This window comes from Hemitrygon akajei, chromosome 30, assembly GCF_048418815.1.
Source record: "Hemitrygon akajei chromosome 30, sHemAka1.3, whole genome shotgun sequence".
NCBI classification, from domain to species: Eukaryota; Metazoa; Chordata; class Chondrichthyes; order Myliobatiformes; family Dasyatidae; genus Hemitrygon; species Hemitrygon akajei.
Genome location: NC_133153.1, coordinates 40,233,776 through 40,253,677, shown reverse-complemented (window position 1 = coordinate 40,253,677; position 19,902 = coordinate 40,233,776). Strand labels below are relative to the sequence as shown.

The window sequence follows — 19,902 nt, the reverse complement described above, 5'->3', positions numbered from 1 at the left end:
GGAGGACGAACTGTGCTTTGGGGCACAGACCTTGGGATTGTGTTTAGTTCTGGTCACCTCATTATAGGAAGGATGTGGTAACTTTAGAGAGAGTACAGAGGAGATTTACCAGGATTCCGCCTGGACGCGAGACCATGTCTTATGAGGAAAGGTTGAGCGAGCTAGGCTTTTCTCTTTAGACCAAAGGAGGATGAGAGGTAACTTGACAGATGAGTAATAAGAGGCACAGATCGAATGGACAGTCAGGCTTTTCAGAAGAACAGGAGTGGATAATATAAGGGGCATAATTTTAACAGGGTGATATCAGAGGTAAGTACTTTCCACAGGACTGGTGGGTGCACGGAATGCCCTGCCAGGGGTGGTGGTAGAGGCATTTAAGAGACTCTTAAATTGGCATAGAAAAGTGGAGGGCTCTGTAGGAGGAAAGGATTAGGTTGATCTTAGGGTAGGTTAAAAGGTCAGCACATCATTATGGGCTGAAGGGCCTGTACTGTGTTGTAATGTTCTACGTTCTATGTTAAGTGAGCTGTAGAACAATTGTGCACCTGTGTGGAAAATGTAATCCTTGATGCTTTCTGCTGCAGTGTCACTGACAGTAAAACGTTTGACTCATTGTTTTCATCCACATCTTGCATATTTTTATACAAATTCCTATTCATTTTATTTAATGGCCTTTAATCTTCTAATTTTCACTTCAAGCACTTCTGACATGCTGTCAGTTGTAAGTAAAAGCATTTTAATTCTCCCCAAATCCATTCATGCTGTTTAATGCAAATTGGGCCATTATTTCATGTTCTTCCCTTCTTCCATTTGCACGGTGTCGCACAATTTGCTAAATGTCTTTTACAGCAAAAACGTATTAAATTGATTCTAAATGAATGAAAGCAATCTTAAGATTTTGCTCTGAATTTAATTATATGTAAAGAATTTTACTGTAATTTTCTTATAAATGAGTGAATTTTCTTATAAATGAGTGCGCAGTTCACGGTTAGTAATTTTAAGATCAGGCGGTGCTCTTTGTTTAAAAAAAACTAATTTGTGGGATATGATTGATAATTATCTTTGCCTTTAGTAGTAGCAGTGCAATCAGTCAAGTCAAGCGTGATGTTCTCCTTGGGGGCTGTCTACTGGTGGGTCCTCTGGTGGCTGTACAGGTCGATCTGTGGGCGAGTAAGTGGTGGCTGTGGTCGGTGGTTGGCCTTTTGGTTGTTCAGTCTCTGTTGCCGCTTGCTCTCTGTGGTGCCCCGGAGGTCGTTCTCATGTAGCACAGCTCCCTCTTGAGCAGATTTGCTCCAGTTTGAGGGCAGTGTCTTCCCAGTTTTTAGATGTAATGTTGAATTTCTTCAGGCTGATTTTGATGTTATCTTCAAAGCATTTCCTTTGCCCCCCCCCCCCCCCCCCCCAGGGCCTCACTGACCTTCCTAGGAGTAAAGGATCTGTTTAGGGAGACGTGAACTGGGCACTTGGATGTCATGACCTATATTTCGCAGTTAGTGTTGCTTTATCGTACAGACAATTTCATCACATCAGTACATTGAGGTCGTACAAAGGAAAAATGAAAGCAGAATGCAGAATAAAGTTTTACAGAGAAAGTGCAGAGAGATTAAGTGGATTCCAAAGACGTACAGGTTGGGGTGAGTGACCTGTATGTTCTGTTGGTGCTGGAAACATCCCGACACTTGCAGGCTGCCCCAACGCGTCCTCGGACTGTGTGGGTTGTTGATGCAAATGACTCGTTTCACTGTATGTTTCAGTGTACACGTGACAAATAAAGCTAATCTTTAATATATTTTATTTGTAGTAATTCATATTTATATTTATTTTTATGTCATCGCTTAATGCGTCATTTTGGAGCTCGTGGCTCAGTTGCTGTACTTCTCTGAAATCTGAATAGTCTGTGCTAAAGTTCAACAGATGTGGCCCAGGTTTGTTATCAGCCCTGACATTTTCTCCGCAGTCTGAAGCTTTTGTGATCCAAAGGTTCTTCAGAGGTCAAGAATGAAGCATAAAACTAATTGCTTATCATTTTATTAAGTGGTACAAGAGCAAAGAACGTGAAGAAACAGCAAGAGAATGGAAAAAAAACACAGACTAAAAAATAGTCAGTCATCTCAGAGATAACAAAATTCCACTGATAATAGCGAACCTATCAAGCAGCCAGATTCAAGTGGTGTGACACCTCATCCTGAAAACTAAGTTTCTGGAAAAATACTGAAGTAATTGTACTGTAATTACTGGAAAATTCACTGAACAATTGCATGTGTACAGGTAATGATATAGAATTACAAGCAAGCATAGGAAAGTTAAACTACAAGAAAAATCACAGTTTTACATCCCAATCCAACGTTTCGTATTTTACTTTGCTTTCGTAGTCATGTTATTTCCCTTGCTTTTCTTTCCTGTCTCAGGCCACTTTTCCCCTCACCTTCAAACAAGCTCCTTTATCTCATTGCTATCTCAACTTTGTGATATTTCTCTAACCTGCTGCTTTCCAGATACTTCAGAAGCGTGGTGTCCTCTCCTTCCTCTGATCTGTGGGCTTTCCGAGTTCGGGCTTGGCATTGCCTACCCGTTTCCATTAAACTCTCTCTGACGCCCTAAAACTTTGGCACTCTTGGGCACTGTGGACCTTTGGTTTTCAGAGGATATTGAGGAGAACAGCACCTACAGGTCGTCCCTGGGTTACGAACGCCCGACTTACGGAAATGAGGGTCCAGGAGGATGGATGCTGCAGGAATCTCCTGGGAGGGAATGAGACATTTCTGTGTGCCTTATCTTGCCTCTACACCTCACCCCTTGTGCAGCAACAGCCAGGGGCTGGGTGGAGCCAAATGGAGCTGGGAGCACAGAGCAAACTCACTCATCCCGCTCACTGAGGCTGGCCAGCAGTAGTTTTTCCTGTGCCTGCTTGCTCTCCCCTCACCGCTGTCTCTGTAACCCTCTCCCATGTTCTGCTTTTGTTCGTTCCCAACTTCTGAACAGTTTAGTTTACAAACTTCTCTAGAATGGCACCCTATCATTACCTGGGGATCGCCTGCAGTTCTTTGCTGGAAGTACAGCCAGTGAGGTCGCTGCAGCGAAGCATCACAGTGGTTTCAGTCTGCGTCTGCTGGAGGCTGAGGATTGTCGGCCCTGGGGTTGGAGGGCTGAGTACGTACGAGTGTTTGGGAGGGAGGAACAGGGTTTGTCTTGTTGCTTGTTGTGTCCTGCTGACCATTGTGGACGTGCTATACTGGCGCCGGGAAGTGTGGCGACACTTGTGGGCTGCCCTCAGCACACCCTCGGGTGTGTTGGTTGTGAATGCAACCGGCGCATTTCACTGTATGCTTCGATGTAGAAGCGCTAATTAAACTTGAATCTTGAAGTGGAGTGCTTTGTGATTGATGGCAGATTTATTGTTCCCATTATACAGGAGTGCAAGTCATCGGGGGAGCTTCAGAATGAGGTGAGTTTTAAAAAGGTAACAGTGTGAATCGAGGTCTGTGTTAGAACTTGGAACTGCAGATACTCCTTATTTCTCTTACATATTCTAACGAAATCAAGACTCCCGTGTCACCTCTTCCATCTCTACATTCCTTAGGACATCAGGCTGGTGGAACCAATTATTTTCCTCTGTTTCTGGTCTTGTTGAGTATCTAAGGTCTGCCTTGTCAAATTATAATTCCTCTCCATTTTCCTGCTGTCACCCCCTCAGCCATATTAAACTGGTGCCAGATGGTGGTAAAATTATGGGCAGATTTGCTGAAAAAGTGATTCTGAAAGCTAGGCAGGAGGTAGCCACTGGGATCATTGGGGCAAATGCTGGTTCCCAAGGGGGCAAATCCATTCCTACACTCATTTCCCTGAACCCTGCAACTTTTCTTCATCAAATGTACTCATCAAAGTTTAAAGTAATTTTATTATCAAGATATGTACATGTCATCATTTACTAGTCAAAGTAGACTTATTAAAAATTCTGTATAAATTATACAACCTTGAGATTTGTTTGCTTACAGACAGTTGCAAAGCAAGGAATCTGGAAGAACCCAGTTATTAAAAGATAAGGGCCAACCCCACAAAGTGCAGAGAAAGAGGGAAAAACCCAACAAATCATGCAGACAATAAAAGTGAAGAGCAAAACAGGAGTATTCTGAACCAAACTGAGTCTTTAGGTCCAGACCCCCTGAGCAGCCCGGGGTAGGTCCAAAGCCTTGGTATCAGTGGGGTACATCACCACAAAGTTTGCAGACATGAATCACAGCAGCCGGGGGCCGTCTCACAGTCTCAGCGCCACAAAGAGAGGAGCCCCCAGACTATCTAAGATGGCATATAAATTGTCCAAACAGCGGATTGGAGCCTTTAAATTCATTTTCTTGCAGGCATTTGCAGGAAGCTAAATACCATAGAATTTATGAAAGATTATAAGTAACAAGGACTGACAATATGTAAAAGTTGACAAATCATGCAAATAATAATTAAAAAAGTAAATAAATAATACTGACAGCACACACAAAATGCTGGAGGAACTCAGCAGACCAGGCAGCATCTATGGAAAAAAACTACAGTCGACGTTTCGGGCTGAAACCCTTCAGCAGGACTGTGTTTGTAGCTTGGATTTACAACATCTGTAGATTTTCTCTTGTTTGTAATTAATACTGAGTTGTAGAGTCCTTGAAAGTGTGTCGGTAGATTGTGGGGTCAGTTGATCATTGAAGTGAGTGAAGTTATTCATGCTGGTTCAGGAGTCTGATGGTTGTAGTTTAATTCACTCTACTCGCCTTGCACTTATGACAGTGAAGCTAATCACAGCTCCAATGCCTTATTTAAGTTTGCTGATGACACCACCATGGCTGGCTGAATCAAAGGTGATAACGAATCAGCGTATAGGAGAGAGATTGAAAATCTGGGTGAGTGGTGTCACAACAACCTCTCACTCAATATCAGCAAGGCCAAGGAGCTGATTATCAACTTCAAGAGGTGGAAACTAGAAGTCCATGACCCAGTCCTCGTCAGAGGTGTAGAGGGTCAGGAACTTTAAATTCCTTGGTGTTACCATTTCAGAGGACCTGTCCTGTGTCCAGCACAAAAGTGCCATCACGGAGAAAGCACAGTGGTGCCTCTACTTAGAAGTTTGTGAAGATTTGGCATGTTATCTAAAACTCTGACAAACTTCTGTAGATGTGTGGTGGAGAGTTTATTGACTGGTTGCATCATGGCCTGGTATGGAAACACCAGCACCCTTGTACCCTTGTCACGTGCCCATTACCTGGTCGAAAGACACACCATCTGCCAATCAAGGTTTGACCCCCTCCTCGCCCATCAATGCACACCTAGCCATTGGCCCCTTTAATTAGCCTTGTACTTGGCTTTGGGCAATTGGCCTTTGTAATCAGCTTAACTCGGCTGTCACCGAGCCATTGGCTTCCCTGTGAATTACCTGGGCTGGACTCATCAGCCCTGCTGCACTATGAAGGAAGCCACGTGTGCTTGACCCACTCTCTTTTTTGCTAACTCCGAGGGACCACCCTGCTGTTGGTGAGTTGTGCATTAATAGGGTTGGGAGTGAGAGTATTGTCCCTAAGCAGAAGAGCCGTGCCTGCACAGAGTCAAGGGGGGGGGGGGGGCGTGTATTGTATTGACTTTTTCCCTGGGGGTGTGTGTATGTGTGTGTGCGTACTTTGTTCCCATGTTCGTTATTAATTGTCAGCGTGTGTTTTATTGCAGATCCGACTGCTGTAAATTGTGCGCGTGCGTGTGTTGCTCCTGTTGCCATTTTCCCACGTTTGCCTTCTGTAAATAAAATCCTTTACTACCAAAACTGCGTGTCCAGAGTCCTTGTCCGTGAGACCTATCGAATCTATTTCCTCACTCACAACAACATCTGATCCTTCTTTGACGATTAGTTTGTGTTCCCTCGTCATACTCTTCCAGAAGTCCACAATCAGCTCTTTGGTCTTTTTTTTTGCACAGTTTGTTGTTTTTTTGTGCCATTTGTTGTTTGTCCAGTCTTTAAACCGTAAGATGAAGGAGCAGGTTTAGGCCATTTGGCCAATTGATTCTGCTCTGCCATTTTATCATGGTGGATCCATTTTTTAAGTAATTGATCCTATTAAGTTTCTTGCATTTATTGTGAATGCCTGCAAGAAAAGGAATCTCAGGTTTGTATATGGTGACTTGTATGTACTTTGATAATACATTTACTTTGAACTGTTACTCACCAGTACCGTTCATACAAGATACACTGATACAAGGAAAAGTATCATAAAAGACCCCCCCCCCCCCCCCCCACCGGCCCAGACCATGTTCTCTTCTCACTTCTACCATCAGCAGCAATTAGAGAAACCTTAGGTTCCACGCCACCAGGTTCAGGATCAGTCATTACCCTTCAAACATCAGGCTCCTGAACCAGTATGGATAACTTCACTCAGCTCAGCTCTGAACTAATTCTGTGGCCTATAGACTTACTTTCAATGACTCTGCAACTCATTTTGTCAGTATTTTGTGTTGCACACTTTGTCTTTTGCCATTTTATGTCTGTCAGTATTTGTTTATGTATAGTATTTTGTAAATCTTTTATTTCTTTTGCTGTCCTGTGAATGCCTGCAAGAAAATGAAATTCAAGGTAATATGTACGTACTTTCATAATCAATTTACTTAAACTTTGAAACGTACTCTGAACCTTCTGATCAACTGGAAACAACTCTGTTTCTCTCGCCACAGACGCTGCCTGACCCACTGAGTGTTTCTGACACGTTTTTATTTGAATTTGCACATCTGCATTTTGGTTATTTCTATTCTATTTACTTGTTTATTTATCTATCCATCTACATCATCCAGTGTGGAGTAGGCCATTCTGGCCCTTCAAACCATGTTGCCCCAGCAACCACTGATTTAACCCTAACCTAATCACAGGACAATCTACAAAGATCAATTAACTTGTCTTTGGACAGTGAGAGAAAACTGTAGCACCCAGAGAAAGCTCACTGCATTCCACAGGGACATACAGAGACTCCTTACAGATTGAACTTGGAGCTCTGGAATGTCCTGAGCTGTAATGAGCATCATACAAACTGCTAGGGTACTGGGGTGCCCACAGTTTCACTTTCTGTGTATCAGTGCTGTTTGTCTGAACTATTTTTCAAGTACTGAATTCCACATTCAGAACATTTCTGAATAAAACTAATTCCTCTTGACTTCCCAATGGGATTTATTCAGTTGTCTCAATGTTGCTTTGTTTTGAGTTCCTCTCCAAAGTGCTGAGTATTTTGAATTCTTTCAAACTTCAATCGCATCTCTTCCTCTCTTTTTCACGGAGGTCTCATCTATCATTCTTGATGGTTTGGTATCTTCTTCGTACATTTCTTTATAGCTTTTCATGACTCTGTGCATTTTACATTATTATACATGGTGTGCACTGTGGTCTAATCCAGAATTTGTGCAAAGTACCTTCTGTTCTTCCCAGCTTACTCTCTGTGACGGTGACAAGTGACAATGCTTTGCAGTCCTGATTCTGCCCTGCACTCCATCCATTACACTGCTCAGATCCTCTGGAAGGTTTACTTTGTGAGGTACAGCACGGAATGGGCCCTTCCAGTCCTTTAAGCCATGCCGTCCAGCAACCCCCAGTTTAACTCTAGACTAAACACGGGGCAATTTGCAATGATCAATCAACCTGCCAAGCGGTGCACCTTTGGACTGTAGGAGGAAACCCACGGGGAGAACGTATGAACCGTGGTGGGAATTGAACCCAGGTCACTGGTTCTGTAAAGCGTCGTACTAACCACTACGCTAATGAGCTCCAGATTCCAGTGTTAAATTTCTTGTCTCTTCAAAGCTTTGTCTGCTTTCAAAAGCTGCATTAATCCTCGTTTTCTCAAGGGTCTATGGCATTTTATGCTTTGCACCAGCTGCACTATTATTTGCTAATTAAACATCTGATCTATCACACTCGTGTATTCTTTGAATTCATCCCAATTTTTCTTGATTGTCTATGCTACTGATTTGTTGTTGTCTACAAAGCTTTTAATTTTTTATAATTCCCAGTTCTTGAATCACTCTGCTCTTTACCTCCTCTGCTCTACTGAGGGAATCTATTCTGATGGGTAAAGTAAAAGTCTCTGACAACATTCTTGCATTTCCTTGTAAGAAATGCTGTAGTTTGCTTGTATTTTTGTGATAGTATTCAGATTTTTGTAGCCTTCTCATTGGTGGAAAGTGGCACACCCTCGGTGCTGGTGAAACCCAGCGCTGAATCAGATTGGTGGTGCAACTGTGTTGATTTAAGATCCTCTGCTCTGTCCGATCCTCCAGAAGCAACAGCTGAAGAATTTACTGAAGGCACGAGACCGAGAACAGGAGGACAATTTGAAGATGCTCGAGAACCTGAAAGCAAAACTTAAAACTTATGAGGTGTGTGGATGACGTTTATTTATTTATTGATATAGCGCAGAACAGGCCCTTCCGGCCCAGTACCCTAGTCTAATCACAGGTCAATTACAATGACCAATTAACCTGGTACGACTTTGAGCTATGGGAGGAAACCCCCCCCGGTCATAGGAAGAACATACAAACTCCTTTCAGAGGACGCTGGAATTGAATTCTGAAATCCAATGCCCCAAGCTTTAATAGTGGCTCGCTAACTGCTATGCTGCTCGGGCGACTCAGAATGACATTTCAGGAATGGAATTCCAAACGTCATTCATCATTGAGAGCAGATATGTGCTCTGTTTCCTATTGTAGTTGCCAGCTGCTTTAGATTGGTGCTTACAGCACAGGCAGTCCATTCGTCTAATCCAATGGGTCAGTGCTAGTGTTGGCACTCCACACGAACCTCCCGGTCTTGTCTAATTCTAACTTCCTTGGAGGTTCATCCGATTTTTCTCTCAAATGTCCTTAAGCTACTCCCTGTAAAGTGAATCCCACCTTGTCTCCCCTCGAGACAGAATTCTTAGATAGCTCCAGTGAATGCAGTTTCCATCACCGCAGTGGTGCTGTTACAGCGCAGGGCATTCCAGAGTTTGGAGTTCAGTTCTGTTGCCATCTGTAATGAGTTCGTATATTCTTCCCGTGAACCACGCGGGCGATCCAGTTTCCTCCCATAGTCCAAAGACCCATCGATCAGTAGGCTAACTGGTCAGTGTAAATTGTCCTGTGGTTAGACTAGTGTTAAATAGGTGGGTTGCTGGCTAGTGCAGTTCGTTGGGCCAGGTCCTGTCCCATACTGAATTTCTAAAGAAAAACTTTCAAAGGTTCATTTATTATCAAAGTGTGTATGCAGTATACAACTCTGAAATCCATTTTCTCCAGACAGCCGCGAAACCAAACCATGGAAGTCATTTGAAGAAAAACGTCAATCCCCCGCCCCCCCCACCACGCAGAAAAACAAATCAGCAAACCGCGAGAACATCAAACCCCAACCCCCGCCCACACAAAAAAAACGTACAAATCGTGCAATGGCAGCCGAAGTGAAACTTAATAGTCTCTCTTATTATGACCGTACTGTAATAAATACTGGGGCATTCAACACAATTGCCAGGGTAGGCTGGGCACACTTGCCCAGGGCAGGTGGGGGTATCATTCAGCTGAGTCTGCAAACTCGATGGCTTCCCCATGAGCTGTACTCTAGACGTACCTAACCTCTCCTGGACTGTGCTTGTACAGAGGGGGTGTCACAGTTAACTCACATGCTTGTGTTGGGGGCTCCAAGTTACGTGCTTGCAATAGTCATGTTCTGTCACCTCTTTAATCCCGTTTTTGGAGAGGCAGAGCAATTCCAGCCCATCACATTCCGATCTGTTCTGTGTTTACTGACTAAGCTATGTTTTACTGCTTTTAAGTGCCTGCAGAAATCGTCGTGCATTTTGCTGACTTGAATTGGTTTAAGATGAATTGTGAAATTATTTTTTGAAGAGGAGGATGAAAACAATTTTCCGCTCTTTGGGTGCTCATTCCGTGTTACAGTCCTGTCAAGGGATATCATTCCAAATGTTTCCCTGGCTTTGTGGTTCAAAGAAGGCTTGTGTGTGAGCAGATAAGAAGTAGAAGAGAACTCTATCTCTTTCATCTTACAAGACATGCATTAGGACAGTCTGGTTCCTGGAGATTTAGTGCTCAGAACATTCTACTTCTCCTGGCTTCCACATAACCTCAAGTTTAGTCACACTGATAAGCAGCCATGCCTTCAGCTTTCAGGGCCGTAAACTGTGGAATTCCGTTCCTAAATCCCTCTATCTCATTAAAGATGTTCCTCAAAACCCACTGCTTGACCAAGTACTTGATCTGTCTGAACACCACCGCTTGTGACTCACTGTCAGTTCTCATTGGGTAAGATGCTGTTTTAAAAAAAACTTGTATATTCTCTTCTGTTAAATTTGCTACATATTCAAGTTGCTCTCAAAGCATCAGGGAAGCCTCTTGAATCGAGCTATTTAGTGTGTTGAAGTTATTTGAATTGAGCTAATTGGTGTGTTCTTTTATGCTTACAGACTGGCCATTTGTATGAACAGATGACGCCTGGCATCCAGGTGGCAAAAGGTAAGATTTTAAATTCTGACTTTGATATTCTGCTACGCCCGTGAATTTACGTTTGGAATGGTCAGTAAGCAGGTTCATTGATGAATGGCCAATCAGATTTTGTAGCATCAGAGACAAATGTACTGGATAAATCTGTACTTGTGTAACTTAAATTGGTTTGAGGGCTACGTTCTTCAGTATGAAAATTCATAAATGTGTGAGAAATTTAAAATGCAGGAATCTCAAAGTCAAAGTAAAATTTATCATTAAAATGTGTGTATGTCTCTATATACTACCTTGAGATTAATTTACTTGCATTTCTTTCTAATAATAACAAGGACTAATAGAATATTTTTGCAGGCATTTACAGGAAAATTATTACAATAGAACTTATGAAAAGCTATATATAGACAAGGACTAAAACCAACATGATATGAAGACAAACTGTGCAAATAAAAAAATAATACTGAGAAGTTGAGTTGTAAAGAGCCCTTGAAAGTGAGTCTGTCGGTTATAGAATCACTTCTGAGTCGTGGTGGGCGAAGTTATCCACGACAGTCTGAGAGCCTGGCAGTTGTAGAACTGCCAGACCCTGTTGGACGTTGGTGATATGGGATGTTGCAAGTCCGTCTAGTTGGTTTATTGGCAGGCAGTGGGAGATAGTGAGGACTAGGCCTGAAACCATGGTGTTGCCTGTTTGCAGCTGTGTGGCCTGGCATCCATGATGGAGTGGTTGCCCCTCTTCCCCAGTGTTTGTTCAGCAGAACACACGGTGGATTGTGTTCTTCTGCAGACTGCTGCAACATTCATGGACTCGAGGACTTGCACTGTCTTATTTTTTGTGTGACGTATATTAGTCCTTAAGTTTGTTATAGCCGGGGGTGGCAATGAGGCCAAGCACCCACTGTTGATTAAATGCTCCCAATGACGTGCACCTCAAATAGTCTGCGACAACCAAGTCCACTTCCTGGCCTTCACGTGTGGCTTAGCTGCTGAGCCTGGTGGAGCCGTTTCTACTGACGGGAGAAGGGGCAAAGGCAGTCTACTGGCTCCTTAAAACCAGTCGTTTTGGGCAGATGGGGCTGGTCAGCCGGGATTGGCAGCTCATTCAGGAGAAGGAAAACTCTGATCTCAAACCTCCGCTGCCTTGTGGCTGAACCCACTCGTGGGGAAGGCAGGCACCAGGAGTAAACCCCGAGGAAAGAATCCAGAGCTGGAGTCCCCAAGGCAGTCCTACATTGAGTTCAATGCTGACCAGCAATTCCTGCGATGCTGCTGGTATCAAACTAAAGAAACTCTGCCGTTCCTTTAGGTTCATCAGTTGCGTGGTCAGGGGAGCCTACTGCATGGGCAACAGCTTGCTCTCCTTATCGTACTTCGCTGGCTTGCATATCTAGGCAGCTAGGACGCAATCTCTATGGTTGACCCTGACTGATAGAGGTCCCAGACTGTGTTTTACTGCTATCTTATATGTGCTATATGTGCCTTGTGCTGTGTACGACTTTTGGTATTGTGTTTTGGACCTTGGTCCCTGAGTAACGGTGTTTTGTTTGGTGGTATTCATGTATGATTGAATGATAATTGAACCTTCCTGAACTTAGTGGTTGTGTTGGACCCAAGGCTCCTGCACCTCCTTCTGTCGTGGTTTCTCGTGCCCCACAAACGACCAGGGGACGCAGAAGATTCTTCAAGAAGGATTAAACTTTAATTTGCAAATCAAAGCTGAGACAGTCATTGAGCTAGTCGCTGATTGCCCACCAATCCTTGTACATAGCATTTTTTATAGCAATCTCCTGGTTTAGTTGCATTAGCATATCCAATCGGTCTACAGTTGCGTATCACAAGTACATCCGCCACTATTGTTTCTACCCATTGACTTAATCATGTTCTAATCTACATCTCTTAGCTACCTCTCATTAACACAGCATTATCTTCTAGATAGATAGATAGATACTTTATTCATCCCCATGGGGAAATTCAACTTTTTTCCAATGTCCCATACACTTGTTGTAGCAAAACTAATTACATACAATACTTAACTCAGTAAAAAATATGATATGCATCTAAATCACTATCTCAAAAAGCATTAATAATAGCTTTTAAAAAGTTCTTAAGTCCTGGCGGTTGAATTGTAAAGCCTAATGGCATTGGGGAGTATTGACCTCTTCATCCTGTCTGAGGAGCATTGCATCAATAGTAACCTGTCGCTGAAACTGCTTCTCTGTCTCTGGATGGTGCTATGTAGAGGATGTTCAGAGTTTTCCATAATTGACCGTAGCCTACTCAGCGCCCTTCGCTCAGCTACCGATGTTAAACTCTCCAGTACTTTGCCCACGACAGAGCCCGCCTTCCTTACCAGCTTATTAAGACGTGAGGCGTCCCTCTTCTTAATGCTTCCTCCCCAACACGCCACCACAAAGAAGAGGGCGCTCTCCACAACTGACCTACATTCTACATTCTTAAGATTTCATTCTCCTACTAAATCGGATACATGCATAGCAAATAGCAAGTTCAAAGCTGACTACATAGTTTTGGTTACACAGCAAACAATGCAACTTTTATACTCCAGTACTCCCCAGTGCTAGTTGCAAGAAGAGGGCATGGCCAGGATGGTGGGACACAATTCCACAAACATCTCAATAAGTCATAACTTTGCAATCTCCCCTATCACTTGCTCTCAGAAATTATTGTGGGTGCTGTATTGTAAGTGGTGTTCTGTCAGTTTCTTGGGGTGAAGCAAGACTTTCCAGGCGCAGATCCATGGTCTCAAGACTAATGGATGCCATCATCATCATCATCTTGGGTTGTGAATTGTTAATTTAGTAAGCTGTGGTGATGCTTAAAAGATCTTGCTGTTTTATGACTACAAAAGTTATATTTTTTACCCCTGATGCATTGACCCAATAATCTTGGTTTTGATGAGGTCATTGTCTTCAAGTGGAATGAGTTTCCTGATTGATTCTTGGTTAACTGGCTGGTGTTTAGGGCAAATGTAATGCAGTTCAATCATTTGCCTTTATTGATGTCTTAGGCTTTGCTGCCCCAGTAGAGCCATGATGTGCGATTCCATCTGAAATAATATCATCTCCCTCCTTTGGACCTGAATGTTCAGATGTTCCAGGGTTTTTGTATTGAAAATCTTTTAACAAGCATGTAGTGGATTCAATTGGCAGTGTTTACATATTTTGTAGCCTTTGGGATGGGTTAAGGAATGAAATGCTTTGGAACATAGAACAGTACAGCAGAGTACAGGCCTTTCAGCCCGAAATGTTGTGCTAATCTTTTAACCTACTGTAAGATCAATCTGAACCCCTCCCTCTCTCATAGCCCTGCATTTCATTCCTTTCGGGGATGCTTGGAAAATAATATTGCAAGCACAATGAGCAGTTTGCGAAGCTACCAAATGTAATTGAAAATTGTGTGACTTTGGAGTAAGTAATTGTTTTCTGTTTTATCTCTTCTGAACCATGTGAAAGAAGAACTGGCTCCAAAGGAAGTTAACCTCCCGAGTGTTGAGTTGCAAGTAAGTGCTTCCTTTATCCTGTCGGACCGGTGTATGGAAGTAAATGGACAAGCAAGGCCCGATTTTCTTAACAGAGTTAATAGCCAGATTTGGTATGTCTAGAGGTACTGTAGAGGGCATTCCAACTGTCTGCTGTGGAGGCCCCACTGCACAGTCAAGTCACTTTTATTGTCATTTCGACCATAACTGCTGGTACAGTACATAGTAAAAATGAGACGACGTTTCTCAGGACCATGGTGCTACATGACACAGTACAAAAACTAGACTGAACGACGTAAAAGAAACAACACGGAGAAAGCTAGACTACAGACCTACACAGGACTGCGTAAAGTGCACAAAAACAGTGTAGGCAGGACCGAAGGCAGCTGCGGAGGGTTGTAACTCAGCCAGTTCCATCATGAACACCATTGCACTGTCGAGGACCCCTTCAAAAGGCGATGCCTCAATGAGGCAGTATCCAACATTCAGGGCCCCCATTGTCCACTATTTAATTTAAATATTTGTGAATCTGGTGGGAGCAAAGGATGTTGGGAATGGTGAGGATGGAGCACAGTGGGAGGGGTGTGGGACAGGTGGCAGAGGAGGAGTGCCGTGATCGGGTGGGGGAGCGGGTAGCGTGTGTGCAGACACACTCCGCCTTGAGACACCAGGCAAGGTAATTTTATCCCAAACAATTTGTTTATTGATCATTACAGAACGTCCCTCTGCTGCTTCCTGCTCCCTTCCCCCCCACCCCACTCCCTTCCCCCTCCCTGCTCCCTTCCCCCACCCCTGCTCCCTTCCCCCACCCCTGCTCCCTTCCCCCACCCCTGCTCCCTTCCCCCCTCCCTGCTCCCTTCCCCCACCCACTCCCTTCCCCCCTCCCCATTCCTCCCCCCACCCCCACTCTCCTCCTTCCCCTGTCCCCGCTCCCTTGCCCCCCCCCCCCGCTCCTTCCCTCCCCCCTCTCTTCCCATTTTCCCAACCAAGACTTGGACATCCTAGCTATATATTTTGTGCCTAAGACTAAGTATTTGCGCGGAAGAAAGGCCTTGCAATCTCCTTCCGCATGTTACCACGAAAACCCTACAGACAACTACACTACCCACAGGGTTACCGTGAGTCAATGACGACCCAACGGCACTCAACAACCAGACCTTTGCCCAATCCTGTATTTCAGACGCTTTTGGAATCGACTAGTATTAGCCACCCCTGCAAGATCAATATTGTTATTGCAAAATCGTTATTTTATGGTTACACTGTTTTGTTTCAGTATTCAATTGGATGCAAGTCTCCTGTGGGAAGTCAAATTGAAATACTGACTGGCGTAATGGATTTAGCTTTTCAGTGGATTTTTTAGCAGCTGCTGATCATATCACTGTACTGCGACATCTGACTCCTCACGGTCCCTGTAAAGTTCAAGTTTATCATTATTCATCCATTCAGGTGTATCCAGCTAAACAAAAAGCCAAAGAGTAAATGACAGAAACGTCAGAATCCCCAAACCCCCCCAAGTGGGATCATGCCACCATTTCTCTAATCAGTTCAGGATAAAATTACCATGTTCTGGTTATTTAATTCTAATTGTTATGCTTTATTAACAGCTTTCTAAATGTGTGTGAGTGTGCATTTATATATTTTGTAATTCCAGCAATCATCCACATCAGCTGTCAGTTCAAATGATAAGCTGTTGACTGATGCGAGCGTGGCTGGTGAACATGAGGGTTTGAAGAAGGATCTGGAGATAATGAGGAGGATGCTTGAGATGTCAAAGAAGGAGAAGGGAAGTCTTCAGCAGGAGCTACTGAGCAGGAGTAAGCAGTGTGAAGCTCTGAGAGAGGAGTGTGACCGTGTGAAGCAGGAATCGGAGGAGCAGATCGGGCAGCTGGAGGACGCGCTGAGTGACGTGCAGAAACGAATGTTTGAGTCGGAGGGCAAGGTGAAAGTTCTCCAAGCTCACGTCATCGCCTTGAAGGAGCACCTTTCCAAGCAGGGCTCGGTGGGCAGCGGGAGGGCGGTGGAGGAGCTTCGAAATCAGCTGAGGGAAGTGAAAGCCAAGCACGAGGAAGCTGTGGCCAATGTGGAGAGGCTGCAGCACCAGATCAGGCTCGGCACTTTGCAGATTGAAGAATCGGCTGAGGTAGCGAAGGTGGAGCAGTACAGGAGGGAGGTGGAAGAGCTACAGAAGGTCGTGAGCACGGCGGAACAAAGGAAGCAGGAGGCAGAGCGAAGGGCCAGCGGCCTTGAAAGTGAACTGAAGAGTGTCAAGGCCAAGCTGTCACAGTACGTGCCGGCTGAGGAGTTTGAGAACATGAGGAACTCGTTCCTCAGTACTTTGGAAGAGAAGGAGAAGAAGGTGGCGTCAGTGCAGAGTGACTATGAGAGGGCTCAGTTGGAAGTTAGTCAACTGCAGAAGGACTTGGAGCAAGAGAGAGCTCAGACCGCGGCATGTGTGAAGGCGGAACAGTACCAGTTGCTGAGAAGAACGTTAGAGAGCCAGAGCGGTACTCTTACTGATGTTACACAGAAGCACCAGCGGTTGCAGAAGGAGAATGAAGCTGTTCAGCAAGAGAATGCTGCCGTCAAAACTGAGCTGGAGGAGTTGACTCTCAAGCTGAAAACGCATTATGTACCCTTGACAATGCATGACACCATGAAATCCTCACTCAACCAGACTATTGAAGATCTGAACAAGCAAGTGTCTGAGGCGTCACAAAGGTACAAGGATGCTTTGACAGAAGCAGAAACACTGAAAGTTGAGAGGGATGCCCTAAGCAAAAATCTTAATCACGTGACGACTCAGTATATTCCTGCGGAGAAGCACAAGGAGGAGATAACGGCTCTGAATTCTATCGTTGGCACGTCAAAGACGGAGCTGGAAGATCTGAGTAAGAAGTATGGCCAGGCACAACAGCAGACTGAGAATGTACTGATAGAATTAGCTGCCGTGAAAGACTCATTGAAGAATCAGTATGTATCACTGGAGAAGCATGAGAAACTGAAATCCCAGCTGAACACCACCTCAGAGAAAGCTACGATGGAGCTGTCGGCAGTGAGACAGAAATGCAGTGAAGTGGAGGGTGAGCTGGCAAAGCGTGAGAAAGAAAACAGTGATCTGAAAGAGCAGTTGGCAGTCCTTCAAGGTGAAGTTCAGAAGGACTATGTGAGTCTTCAACTGCATGAGGAAATGAAGGCTGCCTTGAGTAGGAAGGGGGAGGAACTGCAAATGAAAATTGATGATTCGCAGCTGAATTATAGGAAGGTTCAGGAGGAAGTTGCACAACTGAACAAGGAAAGGGAAAGCCAGGTGAACAAATTGCGAGCATTACAAGAATCCATCAGGTCGCAGTTTGTTCCCATGAAAGCCTACGAAGAAAGCCAGAATAAATTTAACGCCACGGTGACCGATCTGAACAATCAGTTGTCGGAGAAGACACAGCAATGTTCTGCTGTCCAGGAGCAAGCTGAGGGATACAAGGCAGAAATGGATGAGCTGAGGGAAAAGGTTAGGCAGTTGGAGGAAAGCTTGGAGTGCCATTACATTTCCAAAGCTGTGCACGAAGAAATGGAAGACAAGTTGGTCAGTAGTATGAGAGAAAAGACCGAGCAGGTAGAAGAAGTGAAGAGGAAGTTTGTGGATGCGGAAGTGCAAAATGAGAGGTTGCAGGCAGAGAATGCCAGGCTGCTGTTGACCATCCATAAGCTGGAGGAGAAGATAGAGTCAGAACACATCCTCGTCGAGGAGTTTGAGACCATGAAAAGATCACTAGGCGAGAGGGTTACAGAGCTACAGGAGGAACAGGAAAAAGTGAAGGAGTCTTGGGCGCAGGAGCAAGCGAAAGTAGCCAGCCTCCTCCTCGAGCTGGAGGACCAGAAGAAGAATTCTCTCCCACTTCAACAGCATAATGCATTGAAAGAGAAGCTGCAAGAGGATATTGCAGGGCTGAAGTGCCAAGTGAACGAGAGAGAGGAAGAAATGAAAGAGAAGGTTCTGGAGATTTCCAGGCTGCAAGTAGATACAGAGGCAATGAACAGAACAATCGAAGAGCTGAAGGCAAGGCAAGTGTCGGACCTGTCAGAACACGAACGCATGAAGGCCTCCTTAGAGGCCCAGATCAACTCGCTGAGCGAAAACCTGGCCAGCCTGAAAGAGAGGCACGAGCAGATGTCTACGGAAGTGTTGCGCGCCAAAGAGAAGGAGTTGTCGGCTAAAGATGAGAAGGAGACCTTTCAATCCAGAACGTTCAGCTTCGAGCAGGAAGTTAAGGAGCTGAAGAACAAGTACGATGAATCCATGGCAACCATCTGTGATCTGCAGAAAAGCATTCAGGAGTCTGCCAAGCAAATTGAGGCCAAGGACAACAGGGTAATGTGAAAGGAGGGGTCTGTATTGACATCTGGGCATTGTGGGTGCTAAGTTAGAGCATAGAACAGGACAGCACAGTACAGGCCCTTCAGCCCACAACGTTATGCTGACCTTTTAACCCCTCTAAGATCAATTTAACCTTTCCCTCCCATAAAACCCTCTATTTTCTTTCATCCAGCTGCCTATCTAAGAGTTTCTTAAATAACCCTAATGTATTTGCCTCTACCACTGCACCTGGCAGGGTATTCCACACGCCCACCAATTTTTGTAAAGAATTTTCCTCTGACGTCCCCCTCTGTACTTTCCTACAAATACCTTAATGATGCCCCTTTGTATTGTGTCTGTGGTGGTGCAGGGGTATCCGCACCCAGACTTTGGAACAAGAGGGCACGGGTTCAAATCCGGCCGGTTCCTTGCACACCTTCCATCCGTGCTGGGTTGACCAATCAAGTTAGCAACTCGGCCTCATAAAAAACCGATAAACGCTAAAGAAAGGTTGCCACTTGATGTGTCAAATAACGCATGGGGGAGAATTTGTATCACACACTTCCATCCTGGGGAAAAGCTGGCTATTTATGCCTCCTAGCAGCTTGTACACATCTTATCAAGTCATCTCCCATCTTCCAACATTGTAGATCTCAGGCCCTTCAACCCAACTAGTCTGACTGCAGCTCAGAAACGGGCCCTTCAGCCCATTTAGTCTGTGCTGAACGATTCTGCCTAGCCCCATTGTCCTGCACCCAGTCCATAGCCCTCCAAACCCCTGCCATTCATGTACTTATCCAAATTTCTCTTAAATGTTGCAATCAAACCCACATCCACCACTTGTTCCCACTTGTTCTCGCCTCTGAGAATAAGGTGTTTGGAGGAGCGTCTTTAGCCAGAGAGTGGAGAAAACAGGGAAATTGATGAGGGAATGGGAGAACGTACAAACGCCAGTGGTGGGTGTTGAACCACTGGAAGAACTATTCGCATGTTCTCATTTGAGTAATTCAGTGTGGAAGAATTGGCTGCTGTGTTTCTTATGTTAGAGTGATTGGAAATACTTTGAAAGTACGAATTATCTACGAGCCTCTGTGAAATGAACCGGGTCAGAAAAAGTTCAAATAGGTCAATTTGGTATCAGAGAATGTGTACGGTAGACAATCTCAAATTCTCACTCTTCACAGATCCACGAAACAAGAAAAGCAAAAGAATGAATGATAGAAACATCAGAACCCCAAAGCCCCCCCTACCATGTACAAGCGGCAGCTGAAGCATCAACCCTCCCCCCACCCCCCACGTGCATCAGCAGAAGGACTGACCCCCTCCCCATCCCCCACCACGCAGGCAATAGCAAAAGCCCCCCCTCCTCCCCAAAGAGACCTTGATGAGAGTCCATCAAAAAGTACATACAGTCCGTAACCCAGCGCTCTGGTATCTCACACAGGCTCTGGCGCCATCTGTTGTGCAGAAGTCCTGATGTCTCAGCCCAAAACATCGACTGTTTATTCCTCTCCAGAGATGTTGCCTGACCTGCTGAGTTCCTCCAGCATTTTGTGTG

General features: G+C 44.8%; 1 protein-coding gene across 6 annotated transcripts in view; it reads left to right on the top strand.

The window, feature by feature from the left end:
* The window catches only part of uacaa (uveal autoantigen with coiled-coil domains and ankyrin repeats a), a 187,580-nt gene that overhangs the window by 155,333 nt on the left and 12,345 nt on the right, over window positions 1–19,902 (top strand). For 2 of the 6 annotated variants that reach the window (XM_073032661.1, XM_073032663.1), the window contains exons 12-16: window positions 3,413–3,445; window positions 8,290–8,388; window positions 10,464–10,512; window positions 13,968–14,014; window positions 15,645–18,359. In XM_073032661.1, coding sequence (XP_072888762.1) covers window positions 3,413–3,445; window positions 8,290–8,388; window positions 10,464–10,512; window positions 13,968–14,014; window positions 15,645–18,359 — 2,943 coding nt within the window. The remainder of the gene's footprint in view (window positions 1–3,412; window positions 3,446–8,289; window positions 8,389–10,463; window positions 10,513–13,967; window positions 14,015–15,644; window positions 18,360–19,902) is intronic. The other 4 variants (XM_073032662.1, XM_073032665.1, XM_073032667.1 and 1 more) reach the window with 4 other exon arrangements.